Raw genomic sequence first — 15,670 nt, forward strand, 5'->3', positions numbered from 1 at the left:
TCTATGTCACTCAAATTAAGTTTTTGTGCAATAAAAAACATTGTTAAATGATTTGCTGGGCCTGTGTTCTGTGGCCAGTTATACAGTTTAAGGGTTACAGTAGAAAACCCTGTATATCTGTTTTGAGAAAAAAAAACATGTTACCAAATGATGATTTCAAAAAATATACATGATACTGAAATGATTCCCATGACTAAAATCTGTGTAAGTAAATGTATTAAGATACAATTTTCCAAGAGAAAGTCTCAGCTTTTTCAAATGGTGGATATTTCATTTTGGAAGGAAATTTACAAGAACATGTACATATGTAAACATTGCAATGATTTCAATATATGTTTCATCATGTTATTGCAGGTGTCCCGAATCTAATCATCATGAGGGTGTTTGCAGTAATCCTTGCGCTGGCTGTCCTCTCAGGTGAGTTTATCATTTATTCTCAGAAGCTAAAAACATATTCTTTCATGTTTTATGTCACATCTGAAGGATTAAGAGGGGACGTTGAGTTAATAGCAATTTCTGTACTAAGTGCTTGTCTCTGCCCAATCTAGGCTGCCATGGAAGAATTCTGCAGTGGGATGAGGAGAGAAGCTCCTGGGAAACCACTGTTGACAAGTTTAAGGATTATTTCACAGACCTGAACTCCAGGGCCGACGGCCTGGTGAAGGACATCAGGAGCTCCGAGGTCGGCAGAGAGCTGGAGTGAGTTCATTCATGTTACATGGGGATGGGAATTAAGTCGAATACATGCCAGGAAACTTACTATACATATGTATGACCTTCTCTAAATGTGTTAAAGTGAATACAACGCACATTTTACACATGATGCATGTCAACTCACATACCTACTCTTTATAGATTCCCATATTTAAATATATGTGGCATGTTATTCATATTTGTGGTGTATTTTTATGTCATATTCTTAGTGTTGTGAGCTGCACCACCTGCTAAAGATAATATTTTAAAACTGCACTAGGTTTAAAGTATTAAGCAAGATTTCTTATCAGCCGAAATCACAAATTGAGGCTGCAATAAAGAGCGTCCCATCCCCTCTGACTGATACCATCTAGACTCGCCCAGTTTGCCCAGATGAAATGCTATTGCTGGGACTGGTCACTTCTCTGCCAAAAGGAAGTGACTTATCAAAACTGAAGAGCAAAATCCAACCTGTCTCCTAAACAGCATTGAGCAGCGCTCTGTCCAGAGAAACCTGGACTCACCAACATTAGATCTTTTCCTCTCTCGTCCCTTTGGTATCTTTTGCTATAAAGCATCACAGACCGGCCGGCCACATTACATGATTTCTGGTTATTGAAGTTCAACATTTTTAACCAGTTGCCTGTAGCTGCCATTTGGAGCTGTCAAATGGTAGCTGACAACACTAAGAATATGATACCATAGGATTTATCTGTGTCTTTGTCTTAGTTTTTTTTGTGAAACTGGTTCTAGTGTAGTGCACTAGGAGAAAGCCTAAAACTATGCTCTGCTTTGTTATGCAATTCACATTCTGCACTCAGCTGAAACATGCCTCTGTGTGTGAGGAGGCTAATCAACATGTTACAGTAAGGTGAGACATGCTGAGTGCAGTCTCAGTCTCGACTCTGGTCTCAAGTCCACTTTGCTGACGTCCTTCAGTCCTATGTTTACTCGACTTTAATGCATATTATTTTGACTAATCAGGACAATCAGTTGGATGTTGAAGAGTTTAGAACAGAGCTGCTGCAGGTCAATCTACATCTCTGTTGATCCTAAGAAACTCCTGAAGCATTATGTTCACATTTGGAAAGACGTGTACACTGTTTATTGCCTGTTTGGTCTTGAATGGGTTTGCTCGATTTGCTCTGGTCTCCGTCTCGATTTGGTCTTGTAATTGACTTGGGCTCGGCTAAAGTGGTTTTACCTGCAGCTCTGCCCATTTTATTACAGGTTCATGACAAATTCCCTCACTGCCTTGTATTTACACAAAGTAAAAAACAAAACACCAATGAAACCACTAAACTCATCTGCCTCGCCCCCCAACAGCACCTTGATCCAAGACTCCATGTCTGAGCTGGCCATGTACAAAGATGACCTGCAGACCAAGCTGGGTCCGTACGCTCAGGAGGCAGCCGAGCGTCTGGGTGAGGACCTTAAGCTGCTGGGCGAGAAACTCCGTGACCACATGACTGCGGCCAGGGAGCGAGTGGTGGACTACAGCCAGGAGCTGCATACCATGATGGAGCAGAACGCCGAAGACGTCAGGGTCAGAGTCAACGCCTACACCCGCAAGATACAGAAACGCCTCCAAAAGGACAAACAGGAGATCAACAAGTGAGTCTCGATCCCAAGGTGCACTGGGTTGTTGAGGAGAGAACGAGAGGCGTTCGCTGGAGGAGATTGGGGAACTCTGCTGAGTAAGGGGCTCAAATGGATTTATCTTTAGTTTTACTTGCAAGGATAATTGATTGCTTCATCTTTGTTTTATTGGAGTCCTCCAGGGAGACTCATTAGAAAAAAAGAAGCACAGTTTATTTTAGCTATCACTACATTAAATACATAGACTCACAACTTTCAATTGAAAGGGTCTTTGGCTAAATGCATTTTTACTTGGGTGTTCTTGGTTATAAGCCTATGGTTATTATTATGAAAAAGTTTGCAAATCTCTGATGTAAGAGAGTGATTATAGATGAAGTAACTCTTAGTACTGTTTGTTGACTGTGTACATTTTATCTAATACTGCTGAACTTTTTTATGCAACTGCCATTTTACTGTGGAGTGGTCAAGCTTTAATCTGTCAAAGCAAATCCAATGATACTGAATCACAACTGTATAGGAACACTATTTTTTTTTTTTAGCAGTTTTCTTTACAGAGTTTCCAAATCAAAGTCATTTTGATGAGTTTCAAAGCCCACTCTTGTCAGAAGGTATTGTACACTCAATACAAATTCTACTCTTTCTTCCTCCTATCCCATTTCTCAGGAAAGTTGCTGCCTACTTTGAGGAACTTCAGTCCCGCACCTCCGACAACATGGAGACCGTGAAGGTGCGCATGGAGCCCTATTTCACCCAGGTGCGTGAGAACGCCGAGGCAAAGATCAGCACCTTCAACCAACTGCTGAAGAACCAGGCTGCGGAGATGCAGGACAAGCTTCAGACCACCGCAGAAGACATCCGCGAACGCTTTGAACAAACCACAGAGAACCTGCGCACGACCCTGCAGGAGAAGATGGAGGAAGTTCGCGAATGGTTTGAGCCTTATACCTCCATGGTCCGTGAGAAGCTGGAAGCCCTGTAAACCCACTGTAGCCAAACATAGTCTGGACTGTTTACCCAATGCTTTTTGAAATGTTTTTTTAAAGGGAATAAAATCACTCCCTTACACCATCTATTGCAAAAGGAACAGCTGATTGAAGGTCAATATCAGGTTTTTATTGTAAACATCGACCACAGTCCATATGTGTTGATGGGATCTTTCTGTTCCACTGTCACTCTAAGCACTGCATTAAAAAACAACTGCTTACATGTGTGCAGAGAATCATTGATCAGCAATAACTATTTATTTCTAAGCCAAGTTTTTGCACATGTGCTCACCCCAGTCTGTAGTACATGGAGTAGTTACACCTGATCCTGTGTATAGGAGGAACACATCACAAATATACTGTAGTATACATGTTCATCCTGCCTTGTGAGTCACCTTTACTGGTAAATTACCTCCAATGTTTGATGACATATAGCATTCACTTACTAATGAGGTGAGAAAAGGAGGAGAAAAGTTCAGCACCCAACTTTTCTCCTCAGCACCCAAAAATTGCAACTGAGAAAAATCATATTAGTGTCCATTTTCTTTACTGAAAAGCTATAATATCGCAAAAGATTTTCACAAAACATTCAAGAGTCACAGGAATGAACATACAGTACTATGTGCAGTATTTCACATGATTTTTTTGCATCTGGGGATTCATTGCAAGAACTTTCTAAACATTTTCATTCTTATCTAGTGAAGACAACATACAAAGCATAATACATAAAATACACAACACTAGCTAGTATGGTGATGTTCACATTGATGGAAATTAAAAGTAACTCACATTTTGTAATAATTCACCCAATAAATGCAATTTGCAATAAATCTCAACTGTAATTTACAAATCGAACAATGATGACTCATCATCATGTATGAAATATACTCACAACACAGAGTAAAGGAACAAAAGGCATTAAAAACAAAAAGGCTGTTGGACAGTGTATGTGCATTAAATAGCTCAAAATATACTTTCCAAAAGAGGAAATAAAACTTTGTAAACAGTAGCAGAACAACATATCAACATCACACAAGTAGAAAAACAATATTTAAAAAAGTTTTTCAATTGACTACAAAAACAATAAACCTTATGATTCAGTAGCAGTATATCAGAGAGCTGCAGTACTTGTTCCTTTTCTCTCTTTTTGTCTCATACTTTGAAATGTTTACTGCAGTAACAGATTTTGTTACAAAATTGTAATAGTATGATGTGTTACCAGTGAAAGAGAAAACACATGTTACACAAACTGAGGTAGGAAACATAGCAACCTTCTTGGGTGTAACACAAACTACTGGAACATTAACAAAGGGATAACTGAAATCCAATCTAATAAATTACCTATATACTCTAAACACTTGTTTCATAGGCAGGCCAAAGGAGATCGCTATAGAAAACTATTTTAAGTCTCTGACTTGGGGAAAGTGGGCCACATTTTTGATCCAGTCTATTGGTCCCATGTCTTCACCCCCCTGGCATGATCTAAGTAATGTCGATGAAGCTTTGAAACATCTGTAAATGTTTCCATGCAAACAGCACAAGTGTGGACGTCATCCAAAAGCTCTTTCTCCTTAGATGTCATCAAGACTGTTGAGGCTTCGGCTGAGTTATTATCACAGTCACTGATAATTTTAATATCCCCGGACGTATCGTGGTTTTGATGTGACTCACTGTGGACTGGAGGTTTATCCGAAGAGCGTGAGTAGAGTAAAGGATCCTGAACTGGATGAAGTGCGCTGCCTGTTTCAGTCGCTGGTCTACACCTAACAGGTTCATCCATGTCCATAGGTGTGGAAAGTGCGGAGGACTGGAGTACATTTGAGGTATTCTGATCCGAAGAGTCATTACTAGCATCTGGTTGTCCTTCAGGAAAATGAGGTAACACAGTGTTATTGGAAGAGGTAGGAATGGACGGACTTCGGATGTCAATCTCTTGGCATTCTTCTTCTGTATCTGAAATGACGACAGGCGGCTCTGAAGAGATGACAGGCACCACGTACAGACGGTCTGGATGGGGATACCTGAACAGGTATTTTTTATTGCTGACTGGAAGACTGCGTATTTGCTGAGACGAACCTGAAGTGACTCCCTGTACGTCTGGAGCTCTGGCGGAAAGACAAGACAGGACATCGGCTGGAGGGCTGGTTGGCTTTTTTTCTGCTATGAAATGGCAAACCTGATGTGCCTGGAGCAACTCTGTGCTTGTGAATCTGGCCGTGCATTTTCGGCAGCGATAAGGGAATAAGAATGGCTCAACAAACCCTTGAGGCTGAGGTACATCGAGACGCTCCCTGTGAGTCTTCAGATGAGTCTTTAAGGCACTGCTGCTGGGAAATGAGAGGCTGCATGGGAGGCAGAAATGTGAGCTAGCACCTTTGTGTAACAGACTGTGCTTCTTCAAGTTTCTCAGACTGGAAAAATTCTTCCCACAGGTGCTACATTTCATACAATCACGCGGCTTGTGACATTCAGAGGCATGGGTATTGAAGGTTTCTTCAGTGGCGAAGGCGTCCGGACATAAGGGACATGCGTAGGGCCTCCGGGCCGCGTGTTCCCGCAGGTGGTCGACGTACGAGCCGAGGAAGCGAAACTCCAAATCACACTGAGCGCACGAGAAGGGCCGGCCTTGTTTTCGGTGTAGGCACTGATGCAGCCACAGTTTGTTCCAGCAGTTAAAGGACTTTCCGCACCGTCCACATGAGTATCTGCCACACCGGCTGCGGATTTGTGAATGAGAGCGAAATCTTGGGGGTTGTCGATCCATTTGCTCAGAACTATTTATCATCACAGATTGGGAAGCTGGGCCAGAAAACTCTCCATCAGGGTTTGGACAGGGAGAACTGATGTCCAAGTCAATATTTACTGACTGACCATCCAGCCTGGAGCTGTTTGGTGACGGTGGTGGTGACTGCATGTCTGTCATTTCCTCTTCAACTGTTTCCACTGGGGCTGAAACAGACACATGTTCCTCTTGGTCTGCATCCGGAGATATGCCATGATCATCGCTGGACAGAGGATCAAGCTGAGGTTCAAGTACCTGACTGTGTGGTGGCTCTGGTTCCTGCCAGATCTCAGACAGAGAAGAACTACACGCCCTTTCCTCTCCACTTGATTTGCAGCAAACTTTGCAATGGATACTTGTTTCAGGGGCCCGATCATATTGTTGTCCGCAGATCTCACAAATGTACGGCTTGCTGTTAGTGTGTGTTTGTAAATGCAGAATATACTGGCACCAGTGACGGTGAAGTTGCTTGCAAATCGGACATTTGTAATACATCGGGGTATTTATCTGTCCCTCGACACCCTGAGTTACCAGGAAGCCGTCAATATCCGTTTCATTTCCGTCCTCGTCTTGTTTCTCACAGCACACTTTGGAGGCTTGATGCGAGCGTAACGACGCGAGGCCACTGAAGGCTTGTCCGCACTCGGCACAGAAGAAAGGCGTCGGCCCCGAGTGCCTCTGAGAGTGGCCTTTCAGCTCCTGGAGCTTAACAAACCCTTTACCACACACAGAGCAGGCATACGGCTTTAGGGGCCAGTGTGTCTTTTCGTGAACATTCAGACTTGAAGGCTTGCAGAAGCTTTTCCCACAGACAGTGCAGGAATGTGGCTTTGCTCCAACATGTGTTTGCTGGTGCATCATAAATGTGGCCTTGTTAATAAACTCTTTGAAGCAAGTGGAGCAGCTAAGAGATTTACTGTCCATGGAAATGGCTGGAAAATCCATACGATTTCCCATCTGTTGATTATTAGTGTCTTTTCCTTCTGTGGTGTCATCAATCGAATTCAAGTTCTCAGTGTCTGTAAGGTGAGTTCTGAAATGAGCGATCAGTTCACCTTTATTTTTAAATTTGCTGTCACAACATGGGCAGTGAACGGCTTCAGGTTGTTGGTGGGTATTTGAATGCGAGTGGAGCTTGGAGAGCTGAGCAAACCTTTTGCCACACTTCAGGCAGCTGTAGGGTTTCTCACCTGTGTGAATGCGCCTGTGGACTGTGAATGCCGAGATGTGTCGAAACGAGCGGCCGCAAAAAGAGCAAACGATAGGTTTCATTGATCTCAGTTTGTCCTGGTGAGGAATGGAGTGTTTCAATTTAGCGGAGTGTTTTAGTTTAGTACTATCTGTCATCTCCTCTGCTTGATCCCTGTTCAGTGCTTTAGGTATTTGTATGGTGTTTATTTGCGAACATAATCCTTCAGTTGGTTGGCGCTCCTCCTTCAGCTTGAGATCGATCATTTCATCATCCAATATGGAGTTACAGAGACTGGAGTTGAAAGAAAGTCCAGAGTTTTCAACAGAACAGTGAGGATCTTTAGCCGCATCACTGCAGTGCAGACTGGTCCGAGGCTGCTTGGACTTCTTTTTCGTATCCCATCCTGTTTTATTCCTCCTTCGCTTCTTCCTTGCTGTTTTAGTTTGTGGTTCCCCAGTAGGAACGACTGATGGGATAGATTCAGCTGGCCTGATTTCATCGCGACGCGGTGACACAGCTTCCTCAGTTAGTTCTGATATTTCACTCTCATCTTGTTCCTGTTTAACGACATTCAAATCCACATTGGGAATGGGTTTGTCTTGGATCGAAGAGCTAAGAACAGGCTCATAACAAGAAACTGCATCTTCGATCTTTGCAACTTTCCGTGCTTTATGGGACGTTGCAGATGTAGGGACCTTGCATGTTTTTATTTTCCCTATTTTACCAATTAACTTTGATTTGTTACCCCTTTCTTGTTTTGTAAGAACGTCTGTATCCTTTTCAGGTTTTTGCTTTTCACTAGATCTCTGGTTTGGTTGTCTGACTTTCCTTTTTGATTTAGCTGCATTATTTTGGTTGTCTAACACCTCCGCTTCAACAACTAATGTGGTCAGTTCCTCTTTTACTGCCTTGAGTTTCATCTTTTTCTTGCTTTTTGTCACCTTGCTCTTGATATTCTCCTTCCTTGTTAAGAAAGCCTTTGGGAACTCAGAATTAACCCCGACAGAAACTGTAGGGTCATTTTGGGAATCTGAAACCTTATTTTCCATCTCTGGTGTGTCATCTGATAATGTGGCTGCTGCTGTGGTTTTCTTTTTACCTTTGCTTTTCACTCTCAGATTTTCTTTTAAGCTTTCCTTCAAAGAAGTTTTGACATTATTCTTAGTTGCTGGCACCTTTCCTTTCTTTTTTGTCCCATCTTCTGCTAGTTGCTCTTTCTGTGTTTTATTTTTCTCTCTGGCCTTGATCTTGACTTCTGGACTCTCTTTTGAGCGAGCTCCTAAAGAAGCAGCGGTATTATCTTCAGGTTTCGAGACCACGTCTGTGTGGATTATGTTATTCTCAACTGGTTTGACCACTGACTGTTCCTGTTTTACTCTCTTGCATTTCTTCTTACCCTTCTCTTTCACAGCTTGTGGTAAGTTTTCAGAGAAGTTCTTTAGAGAAGTGTTGACATTATCAACCGCTCTATTATTGAATCCCTTAACAGAACCAACTGATTCCAGACTCTTCTCTACTATTTTGCATCTCTTCTTCCTCTTGTCCTTTAATTTTTCCAATGTATTTTCAAGCAATGAAGGTGTAAAGCCACTTTCAACACTTGGGACCTCACCAGCCACTGTTACGTTCTCCTCAACTGATGCTTCAACTTTTGGATTTTTTAATGCCAAACATTTCTTTTTGCCTTTGGATTTTTTAATATCTTCAGGATTTGCTGGCATTTCATCTGCTTTTACATCATCTGCTCTGTCAGATATCAGCTGCTTCTCCTTCACTACTTTACATTTCTTCTTTTTACTTCCCGTCATCTTCCCAACATCTTGTGGATTTTCATTCACTGGAGTTGTGAGGATGTCTTCACAATTCAAAACATTATCTATGACGTTATTCGTTTTCTCCGTTGCTTTCTCTACCACAGGTTCCTTTTTAACTGCCTTACATTTCTTTTTGCGTCTGCATTTTGGTAAAGATCTCATCAGTGAACTATCTTTCATAACACTATCTTCAGGTTGTGCGCTCACTCCTTGGACCTTTCCGTCACTACTAACTACTTCGGTAGATGTAGTTTTTTTCTGCTTTATTTTCTTGCATTTCCTGCCCTCATCCTTCTTGTTTTCTTGTGGCTTTTCAGTGAAAGCGTTGCCAGGCTCCTGTTTCAGCCTCTTTCTTTTCCCTGTTTGCTTCAGTGGTTTCTGAGCTGCATCCGGTGTTTTACCACTTGCCTTTTCCCCATTTCTTTTTGCTTTAATATCGATTTCTTCATCAGCTTCTCCTGCATGAACCAGCTGACTGCCCAACGGCCCCAAACATCTGTGTTCCTCTCCAATACCATGCACAGAAGTCAGTGTGGCGGGTTTCTTAGCATTTTCCATGTCTTTACTAGGGAGTTTCCTTTTCCTGCATGGTTTTGTTGTTTTTATGGGTGTGACATGACTCTCATCTGATTCTTTCTTTACCTCTGTCGGAGGAAAATCAGGCTCACACTTTTTATCCAAATCAGGATTTATAGTTTGCTCTTTACTGGCCTTTTCTTTCTCTGTTCTTTCTTTTTTACTTTTTCTTTGACGTTTCCCTTTGGGTGGTTTCTCAGGATCCTTAGTCCTAGATGTTTCCTCCTCCACTTGTTTCTCCACAGGCTGCACATCAAGATCTCCACTTTCTTCTTTAATAGGGGCATTTGAAGCTACTGCAGATGCATTCTTATTTTTCCTCTTCTGTCGTCTGCTCCTCTTTGAATCACTGTTGTTAGCTAATGTTGGTGTCACCGGTTCACAGGCCGGTTCAGTCTTAATGTGCAACGTCTGCAGGATCGAATCAGAAGACACACTGTGATTCATCGCTCCGTAATCACAAAATGAAACAGAGGAAGCTGTTTGACAAGATAACGGCACATCATTAGCTTCTTCTTTGCATTTCTTAGTTTTAGCAGCAGGTTTTCGTGGTTTTGAAATGGCGTTACCTACTTTATCATGAGCTGTTTTGGTTTGTTTTCTCTGGGAAATTCCATTTGTTGAGAGTAAATGCCCAGCGCTTTGATCCTGTTTGCCTTCCGATTCAGATGCAGTGATTCTCTTTTTCTTATCTTTCTTTATGGTCTTGGTCGGGTCATTCTCCGCAGACGGAGGGAGTGCCTGATCTGTTACGGAGTCTGGTGAACACAAACCTAGATTGGCTTTTGTATTCGTTCTTGACTTTGCGTTTTTCTTTCGAGATCTAACTTTTTCTTTAACATTTTCTGTGGCAAAGTCCTGTTTTTCGGTTTTAGCTGACACCTCATCACTGGGGGAAACTAATAAAGAGGCACCTGCTGAGTCTTCTGACTTGATGACGGATTCAATAGGTCTTGACAAATCTAATAATATAGTTTCATAAGATATGTGTGGAGGGCTGTTCATATATTCCACAGCGGACTTTAATTTCGGGCTGCGACACTGCGTTCGGGGTGATCTTCTCGCAGGGATCGTTGATGAAGTCGATGCTGTGATTTCCGTCTCCTTCTTCCTTTTCTTTACTTTGGGTGAAGCCTGAGACAGATGGGGCTGCTGAGAAAACAGTACATCCCCGTTACTGTCACTGTTTATTTCCCCCTCCTGAACTATAGCCAGCAGCTTAGCCATCGTCATCAAAGTCTTTTTCTTGAACGGTCGACCAGGTTTCTTCTTCAGTTTCAGCACCTCTGCAATGCTCTTCGCTCCAGATGGGTCCTTGTTGTGTATTTCTGCAGCTGTTGAGTGTTCAGTTAGTGTTGTGAACGCTGCTGCCTTGTTGTCATCGGTCTGAGTGACAGCTGACCCCAACGAACCTTCTGTGACAGACCGTGGTATCGTCACATCATTACAATCCCCTGATATCTGAGGTGAAAATGTTTGTTTAATGCTCTTTTTGCCTCTGTCTTTTGGATCTCTGCGTGACTTTTTCTTCCGCTTGGAGATTTGGGTTTTGCATACGTCTAAATCGGACATTGCTGCTGGGCTATTTCCAGTTAAATCACTTTTATTATCTTCTTTGAAAACCACTGAGTTCATTTTCTTTGATTCCGTCTGTAATTCTGATGCTGTTATCGGCCTGGAAAGCGATGGGGCTTCTTGTGCCGAAACAGGAACATCTGGCAAATTAGTGGAAGTGCTACAGTCTCTTTCTGTTGCTGCTGATATGTTTGATTCTTTTCTTGCTTTCTTTTTGCTGGTTGAAGGATTCCTTTTTCCTTCGCGTGTTTTGCTCAATTCTTCGACAGTCTCTGCTGCTGTTATTCGACTTGAAGAAATCACGTCTGCTGAATTAGTTGGAAGTACAGTTTCTTTGTCACAGCCATGCCCTCTGCCTTTGACAGAATTAGTTTCATTAATTATGTCACTTTGAGAAGTAACTGGAGAAACTGACGGTTCACATTCTACCAAACGGCCATTTGAGGATTTCCCTTTTGACGTGTCTGTGGCTTCTGAATCCCATCCTTGAGCAATTACAAAGAGTTTAGCCATTTTCATGAGAGTTTTCTTCTTGAAGCGCCGGCCAGGTTTGAGCCTCTGCTGCTGCTGCATCTGATGAAGAACTGAGCTGTATGACATATTCTCTTGCTTGTTCTCTACAACTGGTGGAGCTTGATGGGAAGTATTTACACCACTTCTGTCATCCACGGCTTGTCGTACAGTGTGTGTTTCGTCATTCGGAGGATGCTGGAACATAAGCTGCTTTGGTTCGACAACTTTATTGGACTGGATTGCATCTCCTTTCTTGTACTTTTTCTTTGTGCTAAGAGGCAAAAAATCCTCCATGCCTTCCTTAAGAGTCGACGCTTCTCCACCTGTATCCATGACTACATAATCTCTAATGCCTGCGTCTTGTCTTTCAGCATTTGTCAGGTAGGCTGGATGAGAACCTCCTATTGATAAGGGGGAGTTGTTTTGCATGACATCAGCTGCGGGTTTCTCTGCAGCAGTGACCTCTAGACCTCGAGAGTGGGTGTCCAGGCGAAGCCCGTGTTTGTTGGCGTTTCTCTCCTCGTGGTCTGCCTGCTCTCTTCAACTATTTAAATCTGCTGTTAAATGAAAAAAAGCAAAAACAAAGCTACATCAGTATTATGAATGAAATCTGCCCCCCGTGAACTGCTGCTGATCTTCAACTGGAGATGACCCACCTTTGGTTCAGTCATTTTCTGAGGTGGAGGTACTGTTCAAGGACGCCTGTTGGACTGTAGTGATGTGGCCTTCGCTCTCGTCTTTCCTGATTCCCTTCTCATCAACAGTCCCGTCTGCGTCAGTCTCAGCCAAACGGAGGTCGAACCGGCCGCTCTCACCACTGCTGTCCCATCTCCCTACCATTGGGTTTCTACCTAATATCACAAAGTAAAAAAGAAGAGAATATATTATCTCTAAAAGAATAATATTTCCTTGCATAATCCAAACAACAGACATCTGTGGTCATAAAAACCTGAAATGAACTACACACCATTAGTGTGCAATTACAATTACAGCTGATGTCAATGCTATATCAAACAGTAGAGCATGTTTTGAAGTAGTTGACAAGAAGCTGCAAAACTAAATCCTACATCACTTATTGGAAAAAGGGATTATGGCTTTACAGAAAACTTGCCCAGATCTGACATGTTAGGCTACATATCCCACACATTACACTGGAAACAAATGTCTTCATTGCAAAAAATCTTGTTTTGGTATAGCTTGATGGTTGAATAGTATTGTGTCAGTTGGTCATGCAGAATGTGCGGCATGAAGGTTTGGATTAAACTGATTTTGGCCTTTGTTATATTGCTAGATGAGAGCTTTTGCACCACTTCACAGTTCCTGACAGGTTAATATAGCAGTTTGGTTTAGTGGTTTGTAAGACATGACTTCAATGTTCTCAATGTATAAGAGAAAGAGGTAACTAAATCAAATAAATAAATAAATAAAGTAAGTAAATAAAATAAAATAAAACTGATAGCCTAATTGTGTTGCTTTCATTTGATCTGCTGTTATCTATTTTCAAAGTTAGGGTTAGGGACTATTGACCCAAAGACTGATGTTGTACAAATGCAGACTATCTGCAAATTATAGACGACAAGCTTCTGGAAAGAAAACGACGCTTAATTGGGTAGTTACGACCTACAATATATGTTATTACCTCAGGTTACGACGTAGAAGACAAGTGAAAGTGAAAACATGAAAACGGTCACCTCTACATGTTATGATCCAACACACATTCATAAAGCGGTATGGCCATCAATAGCGGATTTGGTAATATGTTATTCATCACAACTCAGTAAAATGTGTATGTAGAGATGGCAACATTCATTTTGCATATGCACATGTTTAGCAGTTACTGACTTCAATCGCGTTGACGCACACAAATCTACAAAATAAAGTCTAATATCGTACGCTATCACAAACACCGGTGATTTGCTTTGAACACCTACTGACAAACAACTTGAAACAAAGATCCCGGGCCGTCCTCTATTGTTTTGCAGGCTAGACCGCCTGGGCAGACTTTATTCTTACCGCTTTCATGAATAAGGACCAGACGCTAGATGATCCTCAGGATTTCCACGGTCAGCTCCGGTGTAACGACAAGAGTCACTTGCATCTTAAATGTCATTTGTGTGAATATCTGATGTCGCATGCTTACAGTGTTGTTTTCTTGCAGGCGGAGCAGGAGCAGACCGGAAACTGGGGAACACCCCCCATCTTCCCCCCCTTTCTTCCTCCCCTCCTCCTCCTCGTTCCCCCTTCCTCTCCTCTCAGTCCAATTTGGCAGAGACAGTTGAGAGGCAAAAAACTGACTTCAAAGAATAAATAAATCAGTTATAGAGGTTCGTTCCTATACAGGAGTAATATTTCTATTTTTATTATTACCTTTATCTCATGTAAAATAAAGGAACTTTTGTATTTGGTGTGGGGAAAGAATCAATACTTTGCAATAGTGTTTTCCTCTGCACTTGCCAGCTGCACACTAAAAAACGTTCAGGATAAATTTTTCACTGGTATCATTCAGTTGTGGCCAGCTAGGGCTCTGGTCCTTGTTGTGTGCTGCTGGGGAGTTCGATATATATTTGTTCAATATCTTTAAATTTGACCATTTTCATGCCAAAAAAGTATTCACATTTGAATTTGACACTTGTCCTGAAACAGCATTCAGACCATCATGGGATACTGAAACTCTCCATTGAAACCCAGACTAATGAAATTCTTTTTGGGTCAGCAGCTCCTTGAGGCAAAGTGTTGACCCACATATTTTTGGTATATTTTTTTTTTATATAGTGCGTATTTTGCATTAATTGTTTGTCTCGAAGTTCTCCATCTGAGCATCAAGACGAAGTGAAAGGTTTCACTTCTGCCTACGTCTGTTATTCCCGTTGTCCCCTTTTCATCTGAGAGACTCTGATTTGCTGATCGATGTAGACAAACAAGTGTGATGTTTAATGTCGGGGAAAGAAATGACTCAGTAGTGAATAAATTAGCTTCTGTGTGCGTTGGAAATAGCATTAGAAAGTGGCATGGCAAATAAAGTTGAGGTTCTGTCCAAGGCAATGGAGAAGCTTAAATCTATCTATATGAATCAGGTTGGCCAATAATGTTTGGTTCGCTATGCTAAATGTAATTTATATTTTAAATGTATTTTTTTATTTTTTATTTTTATTTTTTTGTGGAGAGTTGTGTGTATGTATGTATAAATGTATTTGTATGTATATGGGTATGTGTAGGCATGTGTGCACGTACAGTATATGTGTGTATATATCTATTAGTAGTAGTCCTATTATTAGTCATATTATTATCATTATTATTTTTTTAGATTATTATTTATGTATTTATTTATTTATTTTTTTAATTTTATTTTTATTTTTATTTATTTAATTTTTAATTTTTATTACTATTTTTCTCCTACACTATATAGCTAGGTATTACGTAGGGAAGGGAGTAAGCTAGGTTGGGGAGGGGAGGGGACGGTGGGATAAAATGTTAGGTTTCTTTTTTTCTCTCTCTTGAATTACACTGTCCGCAACAATGTGTTAAGGAGCTGTATGGACACATATGGATGTGATACATGCGGGTATGTGTATATGATTTATTATCGTTACACTGTAAAGAAACAAATACAAATTTGATCACAAAAAGCTTCTGTGTGCATTGGAAATAGCATCAGAAAAAGCAAGACGATCAGGACGAGTGGACAAGAGTTTCCACAGGCTGCAATATGGAACCTCCTTGGCTGCCATAGGGTTTGAAATATCCTGCTTCAATTGTCTTTGCTTCAGTCAACCAATGAGAGCGCTGTGCGCCGCACGTGAAAGCTATGGCACGGTGAAACCGAACTATTACGATTACGTCGTTTGCACAGCCAATAATATTACTTCATAGTTTGTTTCAACCAATGGAAGCCCGGAGATTATTAGTTTACATCCGGGACAGTTGTTGTATTAGGTAGACGCTG

General features: G+C 41.6%; 1 protein-coding gene across 1 annotated transcript; it reads left to right on the forward strand.

The window, feature by feature from the left end:
* The first annotated feature begins 374 nt into the window (after nt 1-374).
* On the forward strand, nt 375-3,271 carry LOC139652033 (apolipoprotein Eb-like). Its single transcript, XM_071528963.1, has 4 exons — nt 375-417; nt 549-699; nt 2,020-2,307; nt 2,956-3,271. Exons 1-4 carry the CDS (start codon nt 375-377, stop codon nt 3,269-3,271), a joined length of 798 nt encoding a protein of 265 aa, XP_071385064.1.
* Nucleotides 3,272-15,670: the final 12,399 nt, after the last annotated feature.

This window comes from Centroberyx affinis, unplaced genomic scaffold (genome assembly GCF_046629955.1).
Source record: "Centroberyx affinis isolate AG114_WGS23_722 - 3 ecotype Tasmania unplaced genomic scaffold, CSIRO-AGI_Caff_v1 ptg001743l_1, whole genome shotgun sequence".
Lineage (NCBI taxonomy): Eukaryota > Metazoa > Chordata > Actinopteri > Beryciformes > Berycidae > Centroberyx > Centroberyx affinis.